Raw genomic sequence first — 26,435 nt, 5'->3', positions numbered from 1 at the left:
TCGGACGGTACCCAAAACTCTAACAAGACACAGCCTCCCGAGCACTGTGTAGTCTCACTTGAGAACCCAGTCCTTTCTTTCCAAGTGCCTTTGGGGGAATGGCATCCCACATCCACCCTTAAGTGCCTGAGCAAGTTTGGGAGGGGACAGAGCCCGGCTCAGTCAGGGGAACCAGAAGGACTTAATGCCTGAAGGTTTGTATCAGAAGGGTTTCAGAGTAGGCCACTCCAAAATTTGCCACTTTGGTGTAAAGATTATTTTGAACTGAAGGTAATTGAGAATTAACAGATACAAGAAAATTTCCCTTCCCTCCCTTTTTCTGCTAAAAGCAGGACATTCATTTCCCCTTGTGAAGATGGCATGAATTTCCCCTCTCTCCTGTACCAGGAGAAAGCACATGACCCTATCACTTCAGACTGAAAGAACTGAGAAGCATTTGCAAGAACAAAACTTACTAAAAAATAACTTTCATTTTCTTTTAGTTCCCTTCATATGTATACTAGTCACTTTTCCACAGTTTATCAGCCCTGGAAGCCCAAATCCCCTCTCTTTTGTCAAGTCATTTATCTGTGGTTTATCTGCCTTTGTTGTAATGGTAATCTGACTGCTTTTTGGGGTGTTTACCTCTTTTCTACAAAGTCCTGTTAACATAAATTTAAAATATTAATGGAATTTGTATGTTTTATTTCTGATTAATCTTTCTTTTGTCATTTTGCTAATCCCAGGTAGCTACCTAGCAGCCTGAGCAGGTACTCTGGTCTTCTTGAAGTCAAAATGATCAGTAGTATGAAAACCATTCAAAATCAACCACTGGTCCATCCTCTTGGTGGCTCAGCTCTGAATTATGAATTACATACATGGGTACATATGTGAAATATATGTGAACATTTGCATGTATTATCATTATAAAAATGAAGACCAATCACCTCTATTCTTGATAACCTTCCCTTTTGTTTAATTTTCTGCATATATTTCTGTGCCAAAAACATTCTTCTACATTACCACTTTAAACTGTGTCATGGTATTCCATTACATGGTTGACATAGCATGGTCTACTTAGTCTAGTGAGGTACTGAATTTTACTCAATTAGATTGACTTTCACTCAGTGGACACGAGTGCTTCTCTGCTCAGTTCTGTAATAGACAGTTAAGATATAAAGAAGAGTAATAGTGTGAAAATCAAATCCATGATTATAGTATGGGGTGATACAAATAAAGTGCTGACATGGCCCAGAGGAAAAACGAAACAATTCATCAGAGAATTGGAGGTAGAGGGAATGGAGACATTTCACAGTTGAATTTTATGTCTAAGATGCATATTGAAGGATAAACAATAGGAGCTTACAAGTGGAAACAAAGAAAAAGAATGTCCCAGAGGAAAAAAGGAGCAGAGAAGTGCAGAGGGAAGCAGGAAGGAGTGAATGAATGAAATAATGGATGCTAAGCAACCTACCATGCTTCCCTGACTAGTAGATGTGTCAAAAAAATGTATTGACCTTGAAAGAGCATGTGCGTGGTCGTCTTGATGTCATAGTGATCATCAGTCCTGAAAACCATTAAAAGTAACCACTGACCATTCTCCTGGTGGTTTAGCCATTTGAATTATGATGAATTCTCACCAGCCTCACATTCTGGTAGAAGTGACTAGTGACTTAAGAAAAGCAGCTGGAAACCCAAAGATACTACCCTAAAGCACTCTACATAATGCCACCCCTCTGTGTTTTGGAGCATTCATGGTACTAAACAATACTTCCTTTCTTTCCATAAAAATCCAGACACACAATAACCATAATTAAGTAACCTGCTTTCTCTAAACTCAATCTGCTCTTCTCCACTCACCATTTTCTGATTTTGAAAGAATATCGTTATTTCCCAGCTGTTTCATTTTTAATTAGAAGATGGCTGCGATTTCATATCTGAGTTTGATAACTTCTAATTATTTTTAATTAGAAGATGGCTGTGGTTTCATGTCTGAGTTCCATAACTTCTGTTTAACATAAAGGGTGGTGGTGAGGGGGTGTGGAGACAGAAGTGGGGACACATGGAACCAAACATCAAGTGCATTTCTTCAAATTGTTGAGTGTCTGTGTGTGTGACCCATATAAACATCTGGTTCTTATCTGATGGTATGTAGATTATCTTGCAGAAGTTGATCAAACTCCTTTGGAGTTCCAGTGGTGGCTTTCTGAGTTAGCTTAAACAGCACCATCAGCAGAAGTGACCCATGTGACACCTGTTTCCAAAGTCAATATAAAATTGTAAGCTGATGTAGATTGTCCACCCACATCTTACTTTCACTGTGTTCTGCACACAAAGAGAAGGCACTGTCATAAGACACAGAAGAGGACATCCTAAGCTCTTCATTGTGGGTGGGAAGAAGGGCCCTTGTAGAAGACAGTTATCCTTGTCTACTTCCAGGGGCAGGAAGTGGTGGCGTAGCAGGTCCTACGCATTGAGGAGCTTCCATGCCTCTGGATCCTGACCATGCCCCTGACTTGCTCTTTGTTCTAAGATGTCTACAGGAACAGTCCACACATGCTTTATGGCTGTGGTATTGTCTAAGTAATGGCAGGAAGCACATTCCCCAGATAAAGAGAAATGAGGAAGAGCACACATTTTACTGAGAATCACTTGGGGACAAAGCAGCAGGTTTTAGCATTGCATAGTAAATCATGCAACAAATCTTTGCAAACTGCTGGTTAAACAGCAGCATGCAGCCTTCGAGCCATGAAATGAATATCATTGCTTCCTATAATAATACATAACCAGCTATTGGTAATGTCATAATGTGGGAAGCCTCATTTCTAAAATGAAAATCTGTCTTGCTCAATAAAATACTGCCCATTGAGCTAGCATTGGCAAGGGAGCATTTACCCACTTTTAACACTCCCTAGGCAGGTCAATACAAGAACCTGAAAAAATAAAGGACAAAAAACTGAGTTCTGATTAAAAATAGGAAAATATTTTTTTTTTGGGGGGGGGACTATGTTGAATTTTCTTTAGAGCATCTTTGATGACTCAAAGAGCTGTTTAATTCATCACTTGACACTACAAGCTAAAGAAAATATTTTTTAGCAGTTGTCTCATTTCCTTAGATAAAACAAATGTTTTTTGACAGAGTCTGAGCCTGTGAGCATCAGTGCTATTCTAGCCTGTGTGGACTGACTTCATAAGCACCTGACATTTGTGTTTCTAAAATTTAGGATCTTGGACTTAACAGTTACAAATCAGAATATAATCACTATATAGTTAGTAACATAATTTTCTTTCTCTTTATGTATTTTGTCATTATTATTGTGTTACATTGAAAATGTTGATAACTAGATTACTCTTATTAATAGAAAATGCATAGGTAGACCTTTATGTTATGCATTTTATTAAGGGCTAAATTTATAAGCGTTCTCCCTTTCAATTCTCAAATCAATCATACAAGACAGGCTTTATGGAAAAATAAATTGAGGAACAAAGTGATATGTGAACCTTGTCCAGAGTCACATAACTTATCAGTGACTGAGCTGGGACTTGTCTCCCAGGTCAAATCAGTGGCCCAGTGCAGTGAGCCACTGCATCCATGGGTTCCCCAATCCATATTTTAAAACCATAATAACTAGAAAGACAATTTAGAATTTCTTAGTCAATAATCATGAAATCCAATAGCAGTAGCTCTTCATTTTGGAAATATTTACTTTTTGGAAAGTAAATGTTTTGTACAATCATAGGATGTATGAAATCATTTGCGACTACTTTGTTTTTCAGTTTGAAATGTATACCAGCTACTGGAAAGTACAACTTTGCAAATGATTATGTTTGAAAAAAAGATGATGGTTATGAATCATTTTTAGCAAAGCTATAAAGAAACATTCAAAAATTCTAGTAAAGAATAAAAAAAACCCCAAGTATGCAAAGAGTGCAATGATGGGAAAATCTCATCAATTTTATTTTCTCATCTTAATTATCTGAATCAAATCCTTTTTTCCATAGTTAAATTAAAAGAAAGTATTTTCCCAGGTGGAAATAGACTGTTGGTTGCTAGAAAACCCTTTGCTGATAGTGAAACAATTTTAAGTGAATGGAGAGATGAATTTTCCTACCAGAAGATTTGAACCAGCCAGTTAGAATAACATTAGATAAGGCTATGATGGCCCAGAGGCGCGGGAAAGGCTGGCTTCCCTGATTGCCACTGCACTTACAGAAAAAGAACAACAAGAAAAGGAACAAGAAAAATGAAGTCCCCCAACAAGGGCCGACCTTTGCTTGTTTTGTCAGATAAAAGGAGATAATGCTCCTGTGGGCTCCCGTGGCATCTGGATTCATGGCACATTCTTCTATTTTCATGTTAATTTCTTTTGCATAAATCAGAAGCAACTAATTAAAAAAGAAATATTTAATTCTGACATGTTCTTTGAACTGGAGTTCCATCTGGTTCTATTTGAATAGTGAAATCTGCTGTTGTTATTAAAATTGTAAGGAAACAAGAGGGTCTCCATGCAGCAGGTTAATATTCTAGCATCTCAGCCAGAGATATTTCCAGAATCCAGCTACAGAAATCACTCCAATATGGAAGCCATCAAGATCAAATGAGGAGGAGAATGCTGTTCTAGGGTGGAGACTCCACCACTGGTCTATGTTTCCTCAGTTTGATGGATGTGGAATTAAAGCTTCAAATGACCTTTGGTTGAGAGCAAGGCATACATCATGACAACTTAGCAGAAATTGCTTATTTTATAAACACATTTAAGATAAATATGGAGAGGCAGCATAACATATTCTATGCAAAACCTAAGGAATTTTCTTCCATATTTTTAGCACAGATATAATTGTATTCAGAAAAACTAGACAAATATTCCATTGTAATCCTCTCTTACTTGATAAACCATTTAACTCTGGACACCAGGACACAAATACATTCTGATAACAAAGGAGGAGAAAATGAAATAGCATTGAGGCTTTTATAGACTCTGGGATACAAGTAATCAGCATTTAAGGCAACTTGAAACTCATGTGCAGAGATAAAAAGAAAGGCTGATTAAGTCTCAATGCTTAAGAAAAGATTGTTTTAAACAATTTCACGCCTGCTCTTTGAATCTTTTCTCCTTTAAAATGAAGTAATTTATTTCAATGGCATGCTAACTTGCAGATGGTACCTCAGAAACCTTTAACAGCTTGTTCAAGAAGATGACATTTAAATGGTCCCCTCTTCCAACTAAGACTCTCAGGAGTTCTGGCTGGACAGTAAAAGATTCAGAGACAATACTTTCAATGAACATTTTGTTTTGAATGTTTATTTGTAAGTTACATTTCATTTCAAACCTGAGTCCAATCCTTTGATCTGGAATGAGGACAAGTACAACAGATCAAATGTAATCCCTAAGAAATTAGCTAATAATTTAACTTAAAAGCTCCATAATAAAAATGGCCTGACTGTATAGTTATGTAGAACTAAGAAGTTCTAGTGTGCACAGTAGGGTGATTATATGCAAGGATAATGTAGTGTATATTTCAAAAAGCCAAAAGAAAGAATTTTGAATGTTTTTACCTCCCAAATGATAAACATTTGAGGAGATAGGTTAGTTAACCCTGATCTAAACATTACACAATATACATATGTATAATCTTACATTTTTATACATCCTTTAAAAAAATACATCTAAATTTTAAAAAATGTCAAACTAGATTTTTCTTTTTATTCTTTTGGAACCAGGAATTGAAATCAGAGGTGCTTAACTGCATCCCCAGGCCTTTAAAATATTTTTTTACTCTGAGACAGGGTCATAGGGCTGGGGATATAGCTCAGTTGGTAGAGTGCCTGCCTAGCATGCACAAGGTCAGGGGTTCGATTCCCCAGCACCACCAACAACAAACAAGTAAAAAGAGACAGGGTCACACTAAGTTGCTTAAGGCCTCACTAAGTTGTTGATACTGGCTTTGAACTTATGATCCTCCTGCTTCAATTTCTTGAGCTACTGGAATTACAGGCACACACCATCACACCTGCCTGAAATTTCTTAGCAGCAAGTATGTTTTAGATTGAAAACAATTGTAACCAGTCTCAGATCTACAGAAGGGGCAGGCAAATTTCCCAGTCAAGTGCCTCATGGGGAGGGTACAGCATATACTCCTACCAGTTGTATTTACTTGGTAAAGAGGTAGTGAGCACCTATTGCATGGAGGTCATGGCTGATAAATCCTCTAATGCCCTATGGTTCCACACTATTTTTGTATATATGTAACCCTCCCTAGCAGAAGACCTACGTGTTAGGCACTACATTGGACAGGTGGGCATGAGCAAGCTTATAGGTCAAGAGCTATTGGTGTAGTAGTTGACTGTAAGAAGGCAGCTCTAGATATTCTGGAACACTGAGCAGATTGTATACACACGTATCTAGCTCCTGATGTTTGTTCCTGCCAAAACAAAAAGGGTACAGAAATGGAAGAATGGAAAAAGGCTGGCCTGGATGACAACCACTTCATAACTCTCCAGTAGAATTTATTCTGCCTGCACATCATTTTGGTAGGACTGTATTATGTAGCTAAAATAGTGATCATTATTATTGTTGCTGCCATTATTATTAAAAACATCTTTGGGACACTATGTGCCACTATGTGGCAGGTATTGTACTAAGTGCTAAATTTCTATACATCATCTCCTTCAATTCTCATACCAGTCACACGAGGCAGGTTTTGTAGATGAGGAGACTGAGACACAGAGCAAGCATGACCCTTGCTAATAAACTAGGTAGTCAGGCACATGCTTGCACAGCTGTGTCCTAGGGCCCCGTCATAGTACTTCAGACATCATATAGGCTCAAAATAAAGTGTAAAATTAAATGGAAGGTGATCAAGTGTCCAGATAAAAACATTTAATCCATTAAATTCAGTCCACTTTTATGAATGCCAGGCTTTGGGAGCACATAGGCCTATAAAGCAATAATGTTATTATCAGACTGAAAGTAAAAAGTGCCAGCCTCGTGAACAATGGGATTCAGGAGAAGGGAAAGTTACTTGTGGAAAAGCGATAGAAAGGGATTCATGGAAAAAAAGTCACTTGAACTGTTTGAACTGGAACTCATTGGATGGGGTAAGACTTTGGCTGAGCAAGTAGCCAGGGCTGATGAGCTAAAGGCAGAAGGAATGGGGAAGAAATCCCACCCAATTGCCTACATTTGAAAATATTTGATAAGATGAATGTTTCCCTTCTATCTCATATCTCTTGGTAAGATTCTTTTAGAGAATAAGGATAAGTAACCTTCTCTTCCCTCCCCACCACCGTATGCACACACACACACATACATCCTCCTCTGTTTGGACCTTCACACAATCCAGCAGTCTAGACCATGAAGTGTTAGGCTAGTGACAGACAATGGAATCTTAATTGTAATTAAACTCATGATCCTGCACTGCACTGCTGAGGTAATTCTCCTGAAATGTGTACTCTTACTGCCTCTGGGAATCCAGGCATTCCTGGGAATGAGACTAGCGTCAGTCTGCATGAGTCAGAGAGAATACTCACTCGCACCTCAGGGCACTCTGCAGTCCTAGCCTATGTTCATGCCTATGTTGAAAATAAAAATAAATAAATAAATAAAATGAAATGAAAAAAGAAAAAAAAAAAAAAAAAAGAAAAAAGAAAGAAAGGAGTTCAATGAAATAGCATAAGAACTGTGTGAGGTTTTCTTCAGGGATGCTCACCGCCATCAAAATCACACAGTTGGCTCCTCAAACATCCAAGAAGAGGTGCAGAGTTGGGAACATGAGCTTATAATGATAGATATTTGTGTTCTGAATACCCATTCCATTGTGGAGGGAAGGTAATGATTGGCAATTATTCATTTATAACACAAATAAGTGCTAGGTGCTTGGGTGAAAAGAAGAGAAGGTTATAAGTTTCTTATCCTCTAGTCAAGAAAGGAAAAAGTCAAATAAAAAAATAAACCCCTATATAAAGTGCATAGATTGCATTGAAACTACTCTGTACTTTCTGGTACTGGTACTACAGGGAGACGATGTGGGTGATAGAAGCAGCTTGTGGTCGCTGAAAAGCACAGGCCCTAGAAGTAGCTCTGTGGCTTTGACATTAAGGAGTGACCTGGATAGTGTTAAGCAAGTTAATTAGCCAATTCAAGCTTTAGTTTCCTCCTCTCTCCAACAGAAAACCAATTCCTGGCCCATTTAGGTTATTTGTTATGGTTATTATGAAGATCACAATGACGCATATATACACACATTAACCATGAGAATGTGACGTAATATTTTTTCCCCTTCAGTCATTTGGGTAATTGGAGTTGAGTGTGTGTGTGTGTGTGTGTGTGTGTGTGTGTGTGTGTGTGTACTCGCACAAGAAAAGCTTTGCCCGAAATGCCTAGATTATAATTCCTTTGAAGAAGGGACAGAGTTTTCTGCACTTTATATTCACCTATCCCCACATATCCTTAATCCTTAGCAGATGCTCCATAAATGTTTGTTGAATTTAAATTCAATGCTGTGTTAAGTCCAGCACTGCTGGCAAGATCTAAAACTCCTTTCTTCCAAACAAAAGCCAACTGCCTGTCATTAAAGTCAACATTAAAGTGTTTGGGCAACTAACTTGCACTCTTAAACCAAGAATGTGATTATTCTTATCCTGGTATTTCTTACTGCAAATATTATAACTAGCCATAAAATTTCCAGTCCTTTTGAAAGGGCCACTACTTAAAACTAGAGTCTCATTGAGTTTCATTGGCCAGGTCCGCCCTGTGTCAAATATTCCTTTTTTATTTATTTCTCAAGTGAACTCTCATTAACTTAGTAAATGTCTCTCCTGGAAATTACCCCACAGGGCAGCAGGTATTAAATAATTTTTCACTTTATCCATCATAGTCTCAAAGACCTAAGTCCAACTTCTTCTCCAACTTCCTATTTCAGAGCTAAGCTAGTGGCAAGCATGACGTCCACAGGATGGTTATGTGCAAGATGTTTATGTGTCTGGGAATTTACTTCTTCCATACCCTTCCTGCCTGTAACTTTGTTTTTGACAGTGCTGGGAATTGAACCTAAGGGCCTGGCAAGTGCTGGGCAAGTGTTCTACCACTGAACCACATTGCTAGGGCCCTGCTTCCTGTATTTTTTTTTTAAAAAAAATCAGCATTATAATCTCATTGCTTCACTGTAGGTCTCCATGGCTTCACCCCAGTCACCTATAATCTTTATAAGAAGTTGGAACTATAGCTTTGTGTGGCTAAGAAGTGCAGATTTCAGACCCTAAAAGATTTTTGTATTTCTTTGTCTCCTGGTCTCACAGAAGCAGCCCACCAGCAAGGATCCTGGCAGAAGCACAGGTGGCTCTGTGGTTGGGCAAAGCAAGTTGACACCTTTCTCAGGTGCAGTTACGGTCACACAGACATCATTCTGTGTCTTGACAATTTAAAGTGATTTTCAAACCTAAGACACCAAGAAAATATTAAATAGTATGCTTAGGTAAGGTATCTTTCTACTCTACCCATAAAGTTTTATCTGCATTGTTGGGATGATTCCTAAATGACTCAAGATAAACATACATTTGTATCTAGCATCTGTCTACTTTAGCACAGACAAATGACTTGTTGATTATTCATTTTCAGTAAGTCATGCCTTTAATTCTTCTCCTCCTTCTTCCTAAAAACTTGGTTTTGAAAATAAACACAAGGGTGGATTTCTGGAAACTAAAGACTTGCAGATGGGGGTGATGGTCTAAATCAGTCACTTGGCCTATAAACTTTGACAGTATCCTTGTACACCAGTTTTCCATGTATTTCTCAGTAATCTAGGTGGGCCTCTCATGGTAATGAGAGTTTCATGTGCTGATGGAAAATCTGGAAGTGCAGGTGTCCAAGAAAACTCCTTTACTTGGCATTAAGAATCCTGCAAGGAGCTGATGGGATTACTGAGATTAAAGCTGGCCACCCGCCTAAGGTTATAAGGAATGCTACCCTAGAGACAAAAAGAAGAGAAAGAACAGGCTGCCTAGGTATAGCTGGTTGTCAGAAATTGTATGTAAATAGTCAGTCTCTGAAGGGATGCCATTCATTCCTGAGAATAGATGAAAAGAGCTTCACAATTAATATTTGGTCAATTGTGTTTTCCCTGTTGGAAGCTTACTATGCATTTGGTACTGCACACTGATTCTTTTTCGAAAAATCATTTATAAATGGAATGGGGAAAATCTTGGGGGGAATGCATTTTCAAAAAATTAGAATTCATGATTAGTGATCTAGACTTTTGAACTGAATGAAGGTCGGAATAAAGCAGGAGGAAGACAATCCAGGTAGGAGCTCCATGAATGGAGGCACAATACGGAAACAAGGAAGAGGGAAGTGATAAGGAAGGAGCTGCGATTTTCTCATTCCACCCAGAAGACAGAGAAATAGAATGATGTCACTTTGTGCTCTGAAGACCAGGTGTCCCCTTTGCCATCCAAATATTAGCAGTCAGTGGACGGAACTACAAATTGTTTTCATGTTCTGAAAAAAAAATTCCATTTTGCTAATTTCATGCATTGCAGCCAGGGTCACACAATGGGAGAATGCATCTGCGTGACAACTTTCAAACCACGGGAGCATAAGCACAGATGTCACATTCAGCACAGCCTGTCATTGCTCCCCTCACCCGGCCTGAAGCCCATCACACAATGGAAGCGGTAACTTGCATTTATTCACTGGAACCATCCTTAATACATGGTTGGATGCATCTAATTCAACCACATACTTGGCAGGGACAGGGGTGAAAAGTCTGTTGGGGAACAAGGCCATGCTGTTGTATACATGTAATCAGGTGGGCTAGGAGGGATCTTGTTGGCAGAAAAAAGAGAGCTAAGGCACATATTGGAAAATGCTTCCAAAGGCATTCTTTCCATACAACTTTGCAAGTTTTCAGAACAGCAAGAATCCTATTACATTGCCATTGTGCTTTGAGATACAAAGTTAAGAATTAAAGCACATGACTTTGTATGATGGTAATACAATTGCCAGGATTTAAAAAGAAATGGTATGAGCTGATTCTTAATCTGTTTGAATTACCTTTGATAAAAAGATTTTAATTGAGATGAATCTTATATGAGAAACACATATTCTAAACTAGACATTCTACAGAACAATAAGTGAACAGATGTTCATATAGTCTCTTCTGGAAAATCAGCAACATTCTCCCACCAAAGGAACTGGATCACTGTATTATAGACATTGATACTGAATTTCTCCATATAGAGGTGGAAGCCCAAATCACCTCTGCCTGTTCCCTTTTCCTTGTTGTTCTACTTCCTGGAAGTCTCAGGGAAAGTCAAAATTGAGGTCAGACAAGAGGATTCCCATGTTTGTCTTAGTAAGTGACATTCATCTATTTATTAGTGATTGATTTTAGAAGACATATCATATTAAAGGCACAAAAGTGTTGACTGATTTTTTTCTGCGGTAAATATTTGTTAAATAAATGAATTTTTTCACTTTGGCATTGAAGTTTTCCAAATAAACAACAATATCCTTATAAATACATACAAAAAGGAATGGTATAATATGTGTGCTTAAAATGTTGATGATTGAGAATATGGATTTTTTAAAACAGTATTAAAAATATTCAATAAGATTTGGCACACTACATCTTCATTTTGTTAAGATTGGGAACTTAAAATATTATTTTCTGTTCTCATAAGTTCTGTGTGCCTCCTGAAATATCAAAAATAAATGCCATCAGGATTTCAGATTTCATATGATTTTCTAACTTCTTTTCATTATCACGAGTATTTCCCACTGGAAATTTGATATTTCATTTCCAGATCTTCAGACTTAAGGCTCTGTCAAATTTCTTGCTCCTGTAGCTATTAACCTGTGCACCTACTTGGGTCTTGGTCCTTCTCTCTTTTCTATGATGGGATCTACAGGCATCAACATTAGCCCTTAGTAAACATATAGAGTCTAGAAGCCTAAGACAACCGTAATGACTTTCTTCAGACACTGGATCCCTGGTGCTGCTTTTTTCCCTTCATGTTTCGGAGTAGTGTTAAAGGTTTATAAAATCCTCAGAATTGAACGTGATATTTGTCATTTTAAGGAAGGAAAAAAGTCTGGATATTGGCAGGACTTTAAGGTGTGAACCATCTGTCATGGTGGGTAAGCCCCTGCCTTACGGATATTTCCTTCAAAGATTGGAGAGACATGAAAGATGAACTGTCTGGGCTTCTTATCTCCCTTAGTGGGTTGCACTTCCCTACAAGCTAGCACAAAAGAACCAAGGAAAACAGGCCCCACTAAGTGAAGTTTCGATGTATAATTCTCAGATAAGCTGCATGGTGAAGCCAACCCAAACAATTATTTGATCTAAGGGGGAAAAAAAAAGGAAAGAAAAACCTACTTAATGGAAAAAAATCTGCTGTGTGCTGCCTCATACCATTATCAATAGTATTTAAAATGAATTTCAGCTATGCTCCATATATTTATATTTTATCTTAGGCAAGCTCAGGGCACTAGCTGATAGAGTACATTTATTTTTAATAGAATCAGGGAATCTTAAATGCTCCAAAGAACCCGAGAAGCTGTCTCATCCAATCACCCACCCCTGGAAGAATTTCATCGATAGCTCTCTAGTCTTGCTAAAAGAATAAAATAGGGTTTTGTTGTTGTTGTTGTTGTTAGATCCATAAAATGTAGTTAGAAGTTTAAAGCATTAAAATTGTGAGAAAAATAAAAGTGTGGTAGAATTAAGACTTCATTCTCCTGAAGGGAGGCAATTAAGAGAATGCCATCAATGCATTTTTAACCCCTTGAGGCAAAGAGAGCTGAGAAGAAAATGCACCAGTCACTTGCACAAGTACATATGTGATTATTCTGAGTCATAACATGTGCAATTAGTTTCCAATGCTTACTCTGTTCAATAGTTGGAAATGTAAAAGCATAATGTATTTTATTACTATTGGGATTTATAGAGCATTTTAAAATTTAATCTACTTTCCTCTCCTTATTTGAACCTAGAATTGAGTGAGATTAGATGGTTGAGGGAGGGAAGAAGGTGGAGAAAGGAAATTGTGTGTGTGTGTTTGTGTGTGTGTGTGTGTGTGTGTGTGTGTGACTGTCTCATTTTCAAGTCAGCATCCCAACATGCTATTTTGATGTGGATCAAAATTGCCATTCTCATGTGGAGATTTCAAATCTTGCATTAAATGACAGTTATAAGAGAGCACAGAATCTCTGTCCACACCCAAGTTTCGAAATTTCCAGGGTGCACACCTTTCACTGCTGGAAAAGTTTGCTGTGGATAATCCAGAAGTTTTAAACTATGTGTTTTGCCAATTCTGAAGAACACTTTTTTTTTTCTTTTTTTTTTTGCTCTGGGATTTTCAAACTGCAGTATGAAAGTTATTTAAAGCTTAGGAGTGGGTGTGTTACATTACACGCTGCATAAACGTAGCCATTGCTCCTAAATGTGAACATTAATGCACTCTGTAAAAGGTACAATTATTACCACGGGGACAGAAATCAACAAACCCCACCAAAGGAATTTCTTAAAACTGCTATCATAAAATCTGTGCATGTTATGGATTTCATTAACATTTTACTCCCTGAGGATTCCCAATTGTATAATAACAGAAGTTCTTTAAATTTTAAATACCACAGACAGGAATAGCCTTTCACCCAAAACAGATGTGAAACCGTCAACCTTGCCTTCTTATTGGTCCACAGATATGAAACTGGTTGGTAATTGATGGCTCTTAATGTGTTGTTCTTTAGGTTATAGAAATGGAAACTTAATATTATTTTTCCCATAAAAAGATAAGTTAATAAGCAATAGAGATGCTTTTCAACCACAGTGTTTTTGCTTTTGATTACATTTGAAATTAAGAAACAATAATACACCTTTGATTTACATACTGCATCAAAACTAAAATAGAAAGACAAAGGCTGGTGACCCTCAACGGTCATGTGTAAGGAGTTGATTTCAGTCTTATTTTGCCTTCTTGTCAATGATGACTTGCAATTTTATATTTGTGTTTCCTTTTTTTAATCCCATCCTTATCTCTGCTGATTGCAAAGTTGTCTAAAATAACATCTGTATTTATTTAACTAAAAACAGCTCATTTTTAAAAGTTAAAAATAGTGAAGCCTAAGATAAATAAGCAGGGAGGTTTATGATACGATTTTCCTGCATAAGGTAAACAAATACATCTGTATTTTTGGAAAACAAAAGAACTATGGTTCTCTTCAAATAATAGCTACAAGTGGTTGGAAAGTAACCACTACTGCCAAGAAAAAAAAAAAAAAAAGAAATCAGCAAGTTACTTTTTTCATTCAAAAGACTGAGTGATTATATTAAAAATGACTTCATTAGGAATTAGACCATCTTCTATAGCAGTGGTTTTCAATTGGGGATGACATAAATGTCTGGAAACATTTTTGATAGTTCTAACTAGGGTGTGTATGAGCTTGGGTATTGCTAATATGCTGTTTTAGTTAAGACACTCATCTGAAAGGTGCATAATTTGCTTTAAAAAAATTCCCTAGGTGAGTCTTTGGTTATCTTATCCTGATTCTGCATTGGCTTCCACTGGGAAGAGGCCAGGGATGCTGCCCAGTATCCTACAATACCCAGGACAGTTCCTACACCTAAGACTTATCCAATCCAGAATGTGAACAATGTCCAGACCAAGAAACTATTTCAGATATAGTCTAATTGTTTAAATGGTAGCTTCTCTAGGACTCTTCTATTTAATAGACATCATCTGCCAATCAGCAACTTAGTAGGGAGAGGTTGGGATTTAAACCTACTTACTGGTCTTCAGGATTCTACCCTTAAAAGGAACCCAAATCCACTTCCCACATTTTGTTAACAATTGAGTGAGAACAAAAATTTTAAGATTCTAGCCCAGGTTCTGTCATTAATTTGCTATGTGGTCTTGCAAATCACTTAACCTCTGAACCTATGCAAACTAAGGGATTTAGACAAAGATGTTTGCATCCACTTTCAGTCTTGCAGTTAAAGTTGAGATCTCCTAGGGGAAAAATAATTCTCTCCTAGAATATAATTATGGATGTTGATTACAAATAGACATTGGCATAAACTAACGAGAAACCCAAACTAAGGAAAATGAAATGCTCATGCTACAAAGATAATTTTTTTAAATGCAATTCTATCTAAAGAGTTGTGGTTCATTCAATATTGTTTTCAACTGTTAAACATTTTCTTTAGGATGTGTTGACATGAAATATTAATTAGTAAAATCATTTGACTGCTTTTTAAAACTGAATTAGGTGATCCATTTGACCCAAATGGTTAACATCATTTTAATAATTTCTACATGACAAAACAATTGGTTAAAAATATCCAAATAATTACTTGTCACATGTGCTTCTGGTTTCCCCAAATCATATTCTCCTTAAAAACATTAAAAACTCCCAAAACTCTAAATTTAATCTGTCCCTATATATTTCCTCTAAATGACTTTATGTACTGTGAAAAGTCAATGTCCCAGAGACAGCATTATTAGGAAAAGTGCCTCAGGAGGTGTGAGATTTGGGAGCACATACTTCCTGGGTGGAAACATAGGTAACAGAGATGTGATGTTTTAAGGGGTAGGATATAAAGCATCTATTCTATGGAGGAAGTAAAAGTCAATTCAGAATCAGGATAAGACAACCAAAGACTCATCTAGGGACATTTTATTAAAGCAAATTATGCACCTTTCAGAGGAGTGTCTTAACTAAAACAGCATATTAGCATGTTAATATTTGTTGCCATTAACACACGCGCATGCACACACACACACACACACACACACACAGCACACCTGGAAACACATTCAATTGAACAGCTGTATTTTTCCAAAATTTGCCAACATTATATATTACATGCATCATTCCACATTTGGGTAAACCAGGGAGCTATTTTTGTCAGTTCTCTAGTTACAGATTTATAAAGTATCATTTTATTGTAATTTCAGCAATTTACTAATGATCTGAATGAGTTAATGCATCCCCTAAAGTGTCTGGTTTATAAACACAGAGTGTTTACAATCAGGATAACCTGGCTCTGTATATTTTCTGGATTAGTCAATTTAGCAGATGGAACTGATTTTGAATATAGCATTACAGGTTATAAACCTGCTAGAAACTGGAAATTTTGTAAAAAATGAAAAAAAAAAAGTTTCATAGGAGATGACTATTCCACACTAAACACATAAGTATCAGAGAGCAAAAGGTTTGTCCAGAAAGTCTAGGAGGACATAAAATATTGCATGAAACTCATTAAAATAAATGACATTGTATGCCTTTAAGATGAATTACTTCCATTTCTACTTTCAATTTGTGGAGGCTAAAGATTCAAAACAAGGGTTTTAAGTAAAAACAAAACAAAAATCTCTTCTAATCAAATAAGAAAGCATTCACTTTTCCCACCTAAAATATGATTAAAAGGCATAATATAATGATATTATTGGTCAGAGGAACTATTTCCAAAGATTCATAAGTTATTTTATTCCCTTTGTTGGTTAAAGGAGGTCTATCTGGTTCCATTTTAGCTCATGAAATCAGGTCTAGGTTTTAAATTATCTTTGGCTTTCAGTCTCAATGAGTTGTAACTGAGTTGTAACAAATCAAGGTTGGAATTGTGACAGAGCCACTTTGGAGGTTGCTGGTAGCAACAATACATGGCTCTGGATGGGGATGGGGGAACAGATTGATGATAAAGTTTGTTGGAGTCCTTGGCCACACAAAGGAACCTGGGAAATGAGGGCAGGAACCTATTTGAGTCAGTCTCCTTTGTGATGCATAAGCTCTCACTTGGCTTTGTCATCTTTCCCTGAACAGTTGGCACGAGGGTGTCAGCCCAGCATACCTCAGTCACAAGAGCATGAGGTGAAAACTCTGTTAGAGTGGCCAAAGAGCCAGGTGAGCATCAGCCACACCTGGTCTGTGTCAGATCCAAACACAAGTGGTGATTCACCAGCTCTCTGTGGTCTGGACTTCTCATTCCCTGCCCACTAACTTGCTTCACAAGCATGAGGAAGGAAGTCCATGTCAACTGTGTAAGACTGAGATATTTCCCACAAGGTATATCTTTTCCTGAAGTTGGGATTTCGGTGAACCATTGTAACCTCTCTGGACTTCAGCAGTCTTACATGAACAGGGACAGAAGAATCATCTGCCTTATCTCTCCTTCTAAAGCCAAGATGAGATGTGTATGAAAAGGTGCCTTTACAGAGGAACGTGCTATAGATATGTTAGATTATATTGTTAGAACATGTCTCACAATTTTAAAATCCCTAAGGCACCCAAAAGTCTACTTGGATTTGACCAGCTTCACTTGATGCATCTATAAGGATGGCATTTACTTTTTTGGACATTATCATTGCAAGGGAGTGAACATGATTGTGTATGCATTGCTGTGGGTATGTTTTAATTCATTTTAGTGTATCTGCCTCCCTACTACATTAGGGGATTTTGATATTGTGTCTTCTTTCAAAGGTCCTTCAGGGAGCAAGTATGGAAGACTTGAGTGTTATCTGAGAAATACATATCAGACAATAGAAAAGCATGGAAACAAGTTTCCTCAGAAGGTTAGCTCTAGCTAGTCTCTTCTGGAACTTTCCTTCTCACACCTCAGAATGAACATCTGTTCTAGAAAATGCAATGCAGAGAAGGTACTTTTGCTTTAGGGGTTTGCACATATATTCTTGCAGTTACAGACTATTTTCCTGGAGGTTTCCTTCTTCTGTGTGAATAATCCATAATAGGGCTGATTTACCAAACCAAACAGGATGTGGTTGAGAAGCCAACTGTTTTGTGCTCCTCTGAAATAAGTGGAGGCATAAATAATCTAGTACAAAATTTTTTCCACAAAAGACAATACCCTCAAATTTGGAAAGGAGTGGAGATGCAGTCTGAGTTGGTTTGTCAAATCTATTTCTAAAGCACTGGAGGGTGTGGTAATCCATTAGTCCCTGGTGCCATTTTGATTTCTCTGGATCAACAAAGGCCACATCCCACTCAGGCATTGTGTGTCTTGATTTTTTTTGTCTCCTGGCATTTTAATCAGGGAAAAGTCACAGTTGTTTAGAGGAAAGCACTCCCAAGAGCTTTAATTAAACCTGGAAGAATAAATCTGTTTACAGTGTGGTGAACACTATCATTAATAAAACATTGGAATAATTAACGAATTAAATTCTGCTTTGTGTGTGAATGGCTACATTTAGGATCTATGAGGATATGTTTCCTGAACAGATAGAGTATGCTATGTATTAGGTTTTAGAGAAGAAAAAGAAAAGAGTCTGCATTTTTTCTGAGATTCATAGTATCATAGACTGCTAGAACTTGGAGTGAAGGTCACATTATCTTTATTTTATAGGAAAAGAAACTCAGTTTCAGTGAATGTAATGGTATGGACTCCAATGATGCATTTAAGAAGAAATTTTATTGCATGATGGATGCACTGAGACTCTGAATCCTTGATTGTTTAACTAGAAACAAAGGTATAGAGAAAAATAAAAGTTTAAAAAGAATAAATTAATAATATAAACAGCTCTAAGACACAGATGGAATACTCTGGGGAAAAAATGAACAAATTTTAGAGTGTGATCAACTGTTCATTGACGATCAAGAGTTTTGTAGCCACTCGGGACATAAGGTGGCCTTCTAAGCAGGATGTGGCCATGTGTAAACCTTCAGATTGGGACTTCCCTTCAGGTCCCTTCTTACTGAAAGCCTGGCTCCTCAACTTGTTTTTAGGCTTCCTGGCAGACAACAGATCTCACAGGAAGCACAAATGTGGACATTCAGATCTACAGCTAATGAGGCATTGTTTTTCTATGTCACTCAGTAATTTCCTAGAGAAAACAATGGGAACCAAAGACTGTTCCTGTCTTGAAGGAAAGTCAACTTCCAACGTTACCTTATTAATTTAACACATGCAAGTATTTGTCCTTATTGTTGCTACAGCAACATGTTTTGTGGGATATATTTCATGCAAAATGGGAAAAGGCTGGAAAAGAAAACAAATGTCATCTGCATACTTCTGTGCATAAAAATAGAAATGCATGTGTGCTAACATTCCTGTGATTAGAGGTCTGTGCCTCTTGCCCTCAGTCTAAATTATACTGTACTTGTTGGTTAATTTCTAAAACATCTATGCAATGCAAACAACAAGCCAACCACTTCCAAGGAGCTTCAGAAAAACTGGAAACACATGAAATTATTCATAATTAGGTGATTGGTGGATGATAACAGTTCCTGTCATGTACACAGACACAACAAGCATGTAAATGAAGCCACTGAGCCCCGAAGGGAAATAAAGATAATTTTACTACAAGGTGAAACAGAAGCTAAGCTTTTGTGACAGTCATGCCTCAAAATGACTGAGGAGCAAGATCCCTGCCTTCTAGATTTAGAAACAGTCAGCACCCAACCCATCTCAGTGTGAACCTTCCCAGCTCAAGGAAAAGTGTAGAGTATATTCGAAGATATACTTGAATTCGTAAGAGTGGTTACAAATGATAAAGATACTGCACAATGTCATTAAAGAAACAGGTGTTGGAATCCAACAGATTTTATTTCCAATGCTGTCATCATCCGTGACCTTGACCTTTCAATAATTTCTCTGAACCTCAGTGTCTTCATTTTTACTAGGGGGATAATTACATTCCCTACCCAGCATTGCGGTTATGATTAAATAAAAAAAAATGTCAAGTATGTAGCACACGTCAGGCCACATAATAAGCTCTCAATAAATGGTAAGTGATCTGTGAATGGTACAATTGCCCTTCGAGCTGTTCATCAAGCATTCCCCACTCTGTTCCCTCCAGCGCATGTCAAACTGTGCCTCCTGCTTCCCTTTTGGTTAAGTATGGCTGAGTAATGTGCTCTGGCAATGATATATGGAAGGGCTCTGGGAAGGAAACACAGCATGATTGTCCACACCTTCTTTCTCCTTCTGCCTTGGTGGCAGCAGCATTTCAGAGGATGGCATCTCCCTCAAGCCTGGGTGCCAAAGTGAGAAGATGTGGAGCAGACCTCCAGCTGGTCCAGTGCTGGAATAGCATGAGCAAGAAGTAAATCTTCATTTTGGAGGAACTTGGGTTATACCTCACTTCTCCTGATCATGCTATTCCATGAACAGGAAGCGTTGGATGAATTGAGATATTTTTTTCTTCTGCAGCAATCTCAAATTGTGCCTAACTCTGAAGAATGATGTAAAATCCTCTCCTCTTGACAAATGCTTTGTGAGAGTCCATTTAGTCTCCAGGTTTCTATAGGCATAGAATTGCCTTGCACAGAAGAATTGCTAGAGTTGCAATTTCAGAACTCTTGCAAGACCACTGGCCCTACATTATTGAGTGCTTTCAGCATTACCAAGAATAGGACTACATTACCATGCAAACATGCTTAGCTCTGCAAAATGTAAACTTTCCTCTAGAGGCACATCTGTCAATCATACTGAACTGCTTGTTGGTTTGGAGATGTGGGAAAACAAGTTACCAAGAGCTATTTTGACAGAGGCAAATTCATTTCATTTCTGGCTAATCTAGAGCTAGATTCAGTAATCCCAAGGCAAAAGTCTCATCTTTTCTCACCCTCTACACATTGCTCAGTGTTATCATTTAGAGGTTAGCATGAGTTCAGTCTCTCGTAATAGGCTATTTCACTTTAAGTGTATGTTAAACTAATATTGACCTTTCCAAAGTAAAACAAAATCTGGTATTTGTGTTCAAAAGACTGAAATAGCAATAGATGTGGAAAGGAGAGGATAAATCATCTTGTTTTTTTTCTTGCTTAGAAACTCTCTCTGAGAATTAGTCATTTTTATATATCTGGCAATGAGTGTAAGACAGGCTCTGGCTACTCTCCTGGATAGGAAACCTGGATCCCTTAGCAAATACCATTTTGTATAATTTGAAGTTTAACACAAAGATCCAGATATGGATGTTTCATTTGACAGTGGGTGAAAAATTCAAGAGTGCATATGTCGGGCCTTGGTAGGAATGTCCAGATGTCAAATCTGGGCAAGATCAGGTATTGGGGATGAGAATAGGGTATGGTGGACTGCTAGCAAACAGTGACAATGGATGGGGAGGGAGAAGATGAGGAGGGATCAGTGGGGTATATAGTTGTGGCAGGGAAGGTCATGTCAGAACAAAGTAAGAAGAAGCAACATCATGAATGAGGTCACCAATTGTACATCCTACACATTTTACACACTTCTATATATTCTATACATTTTATAAGTAATTGACAGAGATTTGAGCCCTCAATTAAACCCCTTCCTGGGTGTGTGCTCCATAGACCTATAAGAAAAATGCACCCCAACCCTATCTGAACAAGCAGAAAACCTGACACTTGAAAACAGCAATTTCACGCACAGTTACAAGTAGAATTCATATATTTCATCATGGGAATCAGAATATGTCAAAATAGGAAACATGTAGAAAGCATATATTTGTTGGAAAAAAATCAGATCTTTTAGTTTGTTATCAGCCAACTGTATTGAAATTCTGTGAAGAGCAGCAAGTGAGGATCTGAGAAGGTAAGTGGATTTTCAGGGAATTCTGAGCCTGCCCTCCTAGCTGTGTTGTGAGGGATCATTCTGCAGGGTTCCTTCCCCATCTCTTCTCATCTGAGAGTACTTTGCCTGACATTGCTTTTTCAACAGCTATTCAAGGCAACTGGAACCATTCTCTACCCTAGCTAGCCATGTCAGGTCTTTGCTTCCATACCTGTATCCACTCTCTGTAGGAATCTTCCCCAGGAGTCCACCCATTCTCAGGATAGTTCAGGCGGGAGCGCTCTGCAGACCAGTTGGTACTATACTGGGAAGATGCTGTGATTTGGTCAGAATGGATCTCTCCTGATTCCATGCCCAGAGCTTCCATACATTTGAAATCTGGAGGGAAAATGTGACCCAAAGTCAAAGTCATCAAAACATAAGGGATCAAAGATGCAATTTTTTTTTTTTTTTTTTTGTGGTGCTAGGGATGGAACCCAGGGCCTTGTGCTTACAAAGCAAGCACTCTACCAACTGAGCTATCTCCCCAGCCCAAAGATGCAATTTTCTTTGGAATCTGGTAAACTAAAAAGTTCATTCACTCAGAGTCTTCCAAAAAGATAGTGGCAAGGAACTTAATGAAACACAGCATTGATACATGCATTTTCATGGCATTATTTAAAAATAAGGCCATGAATATCATCACAGTGATTAATGATTTTCTCAAGTAGGTCTAGGTTAGGTTGACAAGAATAATATTTGAAAGACATTAGGAAAGGGTGGAGATTCTGATTTATTTCCGAAGTTGAATGTGTATGTGTGTGTGCATCTGTCATACAAGTACACATCAAAAATTCTATTTAAATAAAATTTTGGTTTGGATTATTTTCTCTAATATCTTAAAAAACTGAAAAAAGACTCTGTGTCTATTTTGAATTCATATGCAGTAGACAGTGGATTGGAACGCTCTGTCTTTCAGGCTCCCTGCAGTTGGCACCCAGGTCACTTCTCCCTGACTCCCTTTGTTCTCATGCCCCTTAATCCTGGAATGGGCATCATTAGTGACATTCTTAGTTATTTTATTAAAATGTGAAAGTATATATTAGGGCTAAACTACAGTATCATAAGACCCAAGAAGCATCACAGTTTTATAGCATAAAACTAATGACCACAAATCATCAAAATGTGTATTCCATTAGACCTAGCATATTTAATTATATTGGTAAGAAACTAATCAATTTTAGAAAAATGTCAATTCAAAAATGAAAAAAAGCTTTAGGATTTAAATGGAAGTTTCTCAACCATCCAGAAAAATTCCAATTTCATAGTTTGGATTTTTAGACTCCCAAAGATTCATGTATTAAAGGCTTGGTTCCCAGGGAGGCACTATTGGGAAGTGGTAGGACCTTTAAGAGGTGGGGCCTGGTGGTCTTTAGGTCATTTTGGGTGTGCCTTCACAGGGATTGCAGGACCCTGAACTCTTTTCTACTCTCTTGCTTCCTGCCCCTGAGGTGAGTGGCTTTGCTCTACCACGCACTCCTGCCATGATGTGTCACTACAGGCCCCAGAGGAAAGTGGTCAATGGGGCATGGATTGCAACCTCCAAAACTCTTTATAATCTCTTTATAATTACAGTCTTTTTATAATTTGATTCTCTCAGGTATTTGTTATAGTAATGAAAATGTGACTAGTATACTAATCGAGGTTTCATGTTTTCTCAATTTTCTAACTTAACAGATAAGGGTTTTTTTCCCCCACTGGTCTCATACTCACAGATTAGGTTCACTATTTGTAATATAAACATTATTTACTGGCACAAAATAGGCTAAGGTTAATTCATCAGTCAAATATAAGATTTTCAAATGTTATTGGTCATTTTATTTTCAAGTAAGATCTGGTGGAGAAGACACTAGCATCTTTTGAGACAGGTCTCCAAATATCCCATGTCTTCTCACTAAATGATTTGGTGACCAGAACTGATGACATATGAAAATGTAACTTTGTTCTTCCAATTTTTTTCTCCGACTCTTAAAAGAGGTGGAAACCACATAAAATTTGAGAAAGGGTTGAGTTAGTTGAGTTTAATAGGATATAAAAATATGTTACTTTCTATTTTTGATGGCAAGGCATTAACAAAATTTAAAATGTGTTTCTTTTACATGAATATCCCCTTTTACTCAGGTAAGAAAGAAAATATAATGGCTTCCCTCAGGGTCCTCCACAATCAACCACCATGCACTATTCATTCTGTGTGACTGTTCCACTGATCAACTATCTCCGATTTATCCTTATCATCTGGGAGCCAAGCCTTTCCTTTGATGATTCTTAGTCTATTATGCATTTGAGGGTGCCGGGGAGGTGGTCTGGCCATATTTCATTGTTTTGAGGTACTTCTGCCATTTCCCACTTCTTACCATAATTTCAGAGGCTCATCCACAATTTTATGGAGATAGCACACCAAATAGGTTTTCCTATTGATATTCACACACACACACAATAAAAAAATTTTAAAGAGAAAAACAAACACTTAGCACCCCAGTTCACAAAACATCGCTTTCACGTTTCATGTGGCCGCAGGTGTGTGAAGACGAATAACAGGGAATATTTACCACAGGGCTTTGCAAGATGAATAATACTGACCTTCTGAGACACTGCTCTGCAAGACACTGTAGTTTGCTGAGAAGCCTTCTTTTGCTATTGCACTGTCGGTATAAAAAACCATAGATAGAATGCCCGATGAGGAACGAATCCGACCTGGTGTTTTCTGTCCACAGTAACGCCCAATGTGAGGGCCAACTGGAAACACAGAAATATAGAGAATGTCAAAGTGTCTTTTCTTCTACAGCAGATGTAAAAATAACCATTTACAAACATGGGTCTCAGCAGAATCCAGAAGTCTATTCTAACCCAAAGCAAGTCTTCCCTAGTTAATTGGTTTGCAGCAAACATATTGGATCAGGTTTGCAGAGAGGATTTTAAAGTGTACTCGGAAGGGCAGTAACAGGCATAACCACATTCCCCAGTGAGCAGGATCATTTTCAAGAACAGAATCGAAATGCTTGCTTTGATTGCAAAGAATGAGATTTGGGCCGTCAAGTGGCACCTTGGCATTCATCTCTAGGGCCAAGTTGTACAAACAGTCCACTGAGTGACTCCAGCTAGCTGAGTTCTCTTGGATTTGCCTGTCCTCACTTCTCTGTCCTTGGAGGCAATCCTGTAAAAGACCTATGTCCTGAAAAGCAGAGCAGTATCAGAAGTCTGCTCTAAGACTATGGAACCCCAGTTTCCTTCTTCATTCCATCTTTCAGCCCTGGAGTCTAAATATAATCCACATCACAGACATAGGTGAAAGACAAGAGATCATATTCTACTCAGGACTACATTTGAAGATTAAAATATAATTGCCATGATTTAAAATTTAAAAAACTATAGATGGCAATGATCTCTACATAATAGTAAGTTATAATCAAAATGAACAGAAACTGAGTTTTTCTGACTTTGTTTTATTTTCTCTTCCAAGCCTAAGAGAGGTGACTACATTGTACTGTCTGGTGGCCAAGAAATGACCCACAGCAGTCATTTGACTATGCACAACAGAAGAAAAAGTGTACCTGAGGCAATGGACAATCCAGAACATTGACAAAGGTATATTAAAGTCAAATTGTTAGTTGACTTAAGCTGGTCACGCCTTTGTTAAAGTGCTTTAGACAAACCTTGGCAATGAGTAATTGTATGTTTCCTCATGAATAATGCAGAAGTCCCTTGCACTTTGAAAATCTTTCCATTTCCCCACCTAGATCACCAGCAACACACACACACACACACACACACACACACACACAAAGGAAAAAAAAACATAAAAACTTTCTAATTTTTTTTTTTTTTTTTTGTAATCGCACATATGGTAAAAACACACCAGATGGTTTGGACTTAGAAGAACAATCTGGTATGGACTGTTTTCCCCTCCCAGAAATACATGGTTCTGTGCATTTCAACTAAGAATTATTGCTTCATTTAAGGAAGCACAGTAGGTGGATATTTCCCTGGGGGAACAGGACTTCAAGGGGTCATGGTGTTCCAAGGCCTGTGTATGCAACTTGAATGCACAGGACAGCTGATGAGAGGTGGGAAATGTTTCAAGTGTGATCACAAAAGCAAACCCCAAGAAAACTGATCTTCCTGCAGTCCAAAGTACCAACTGAATCCCTAATAGTCAGCTAATCCTGAACACCTTCCTTTTTGGAATGTGTAGATCATTTGCTGATAGTTTTGCAGCTTAGCCAGTTCTCTTAAAATAAGCAAACAAACAAACAGACAAACAAGGGCAAAAACAAAAGTAAACTAAACTGAAGAGGCTCCTATCTTTGAGTTCCTACAAAATAGTTACATTGAATTCCTGAGAGTGCCTCTATGCATTCAAAGTAATTGATATGTCTGTTCTCTCTACTATAATCCTCTCTCTCTGGTAACCAAGTGTATGCAGATTGTTTTACCAGGAAGAAAGCAAGGAGGGTCCCCCAATGAGGGGGACTTATACAGATTCTGTAAGGGTCATGACATTGTCATGGATAATCACTTTGCATTATGGGAAGAGAAATTGGTTAAATCTACCCAGTTCATAGAAGAAAGTATCTCAAAAGATAAAACTTACTATCTTTTGCTTCTTTTCAGGTTAATCTTGGCCTCAAATTCTTCTACAAATGCTAATTCTTTGCTAGATTTGGTTCAATCCAGATGTGGTCCTACCAGTAATTCATTATATAGATTTCTTCCCTGAGGACTTCCATGTTGCTCATACCATATCCAGGAAAACATCCTGCTAGAGCCACAAACTCAGGTCTTTCCTTCCCTCAAAAAGAATCCCACTTCTCATCTGTAATTATAAATGGGATCTTAGAGTCCATTCATCTTCCTTCACGTTTTCCCCTCATTTAAATTCCATTAGCGTGGTTTCATAATCTTTTTCT

General features: G+C 37.8%; 1 protein-coding gene across 3 annotated transcripts in view; it reads right to left on the bottom strand.

The window, feature by feature from the left end:
- Positions 1 to 26,435, bottom strand: part of Nrp1 (neuropilin 1) — a 138,173-nt gene that overhangs the window by 44,097 nt on the left and 67,641 nt on the right. For all 3 annotated transcript variants that reach the window (XM_047520421.1, XM_047520423.1, XM_047520422.1), the window contains exons 5-6: positions 24,109 to 24,264; positions 21,701 to 21,867 (exon numbers count right to left, since the gene is read on the bottom strand). In XM_047520421.1, coding sequence (XP_047376377.1) covers positions 21,701 to 21,867; positions 24,109 to 24,264 — 323 coding nt within the window. The remainder of the gene's footprint in view (positions 1 to 21,700; positions 21,868 to 24,108; positions 24,265 to 26,435) is intronic.

Source organism: Sciurus carolinensis, chromosome 12, assembly GCF_902686445.1.
Source record: "Sciurus carolinensis chromosome 12, mSciCar1.2, whole genome shotgun sequence".
NCBI lineage: Eukaryota > Metazoa > Chordata > Mammalia > Rodentia > Sciuridae > Sciurus > Sciurus carolinensis.
The sequence above is the reverse complement of the archived record's forward strand: the minus strand, read 5'-3'. Positions and strand labels throughout refer to the sequence as shown.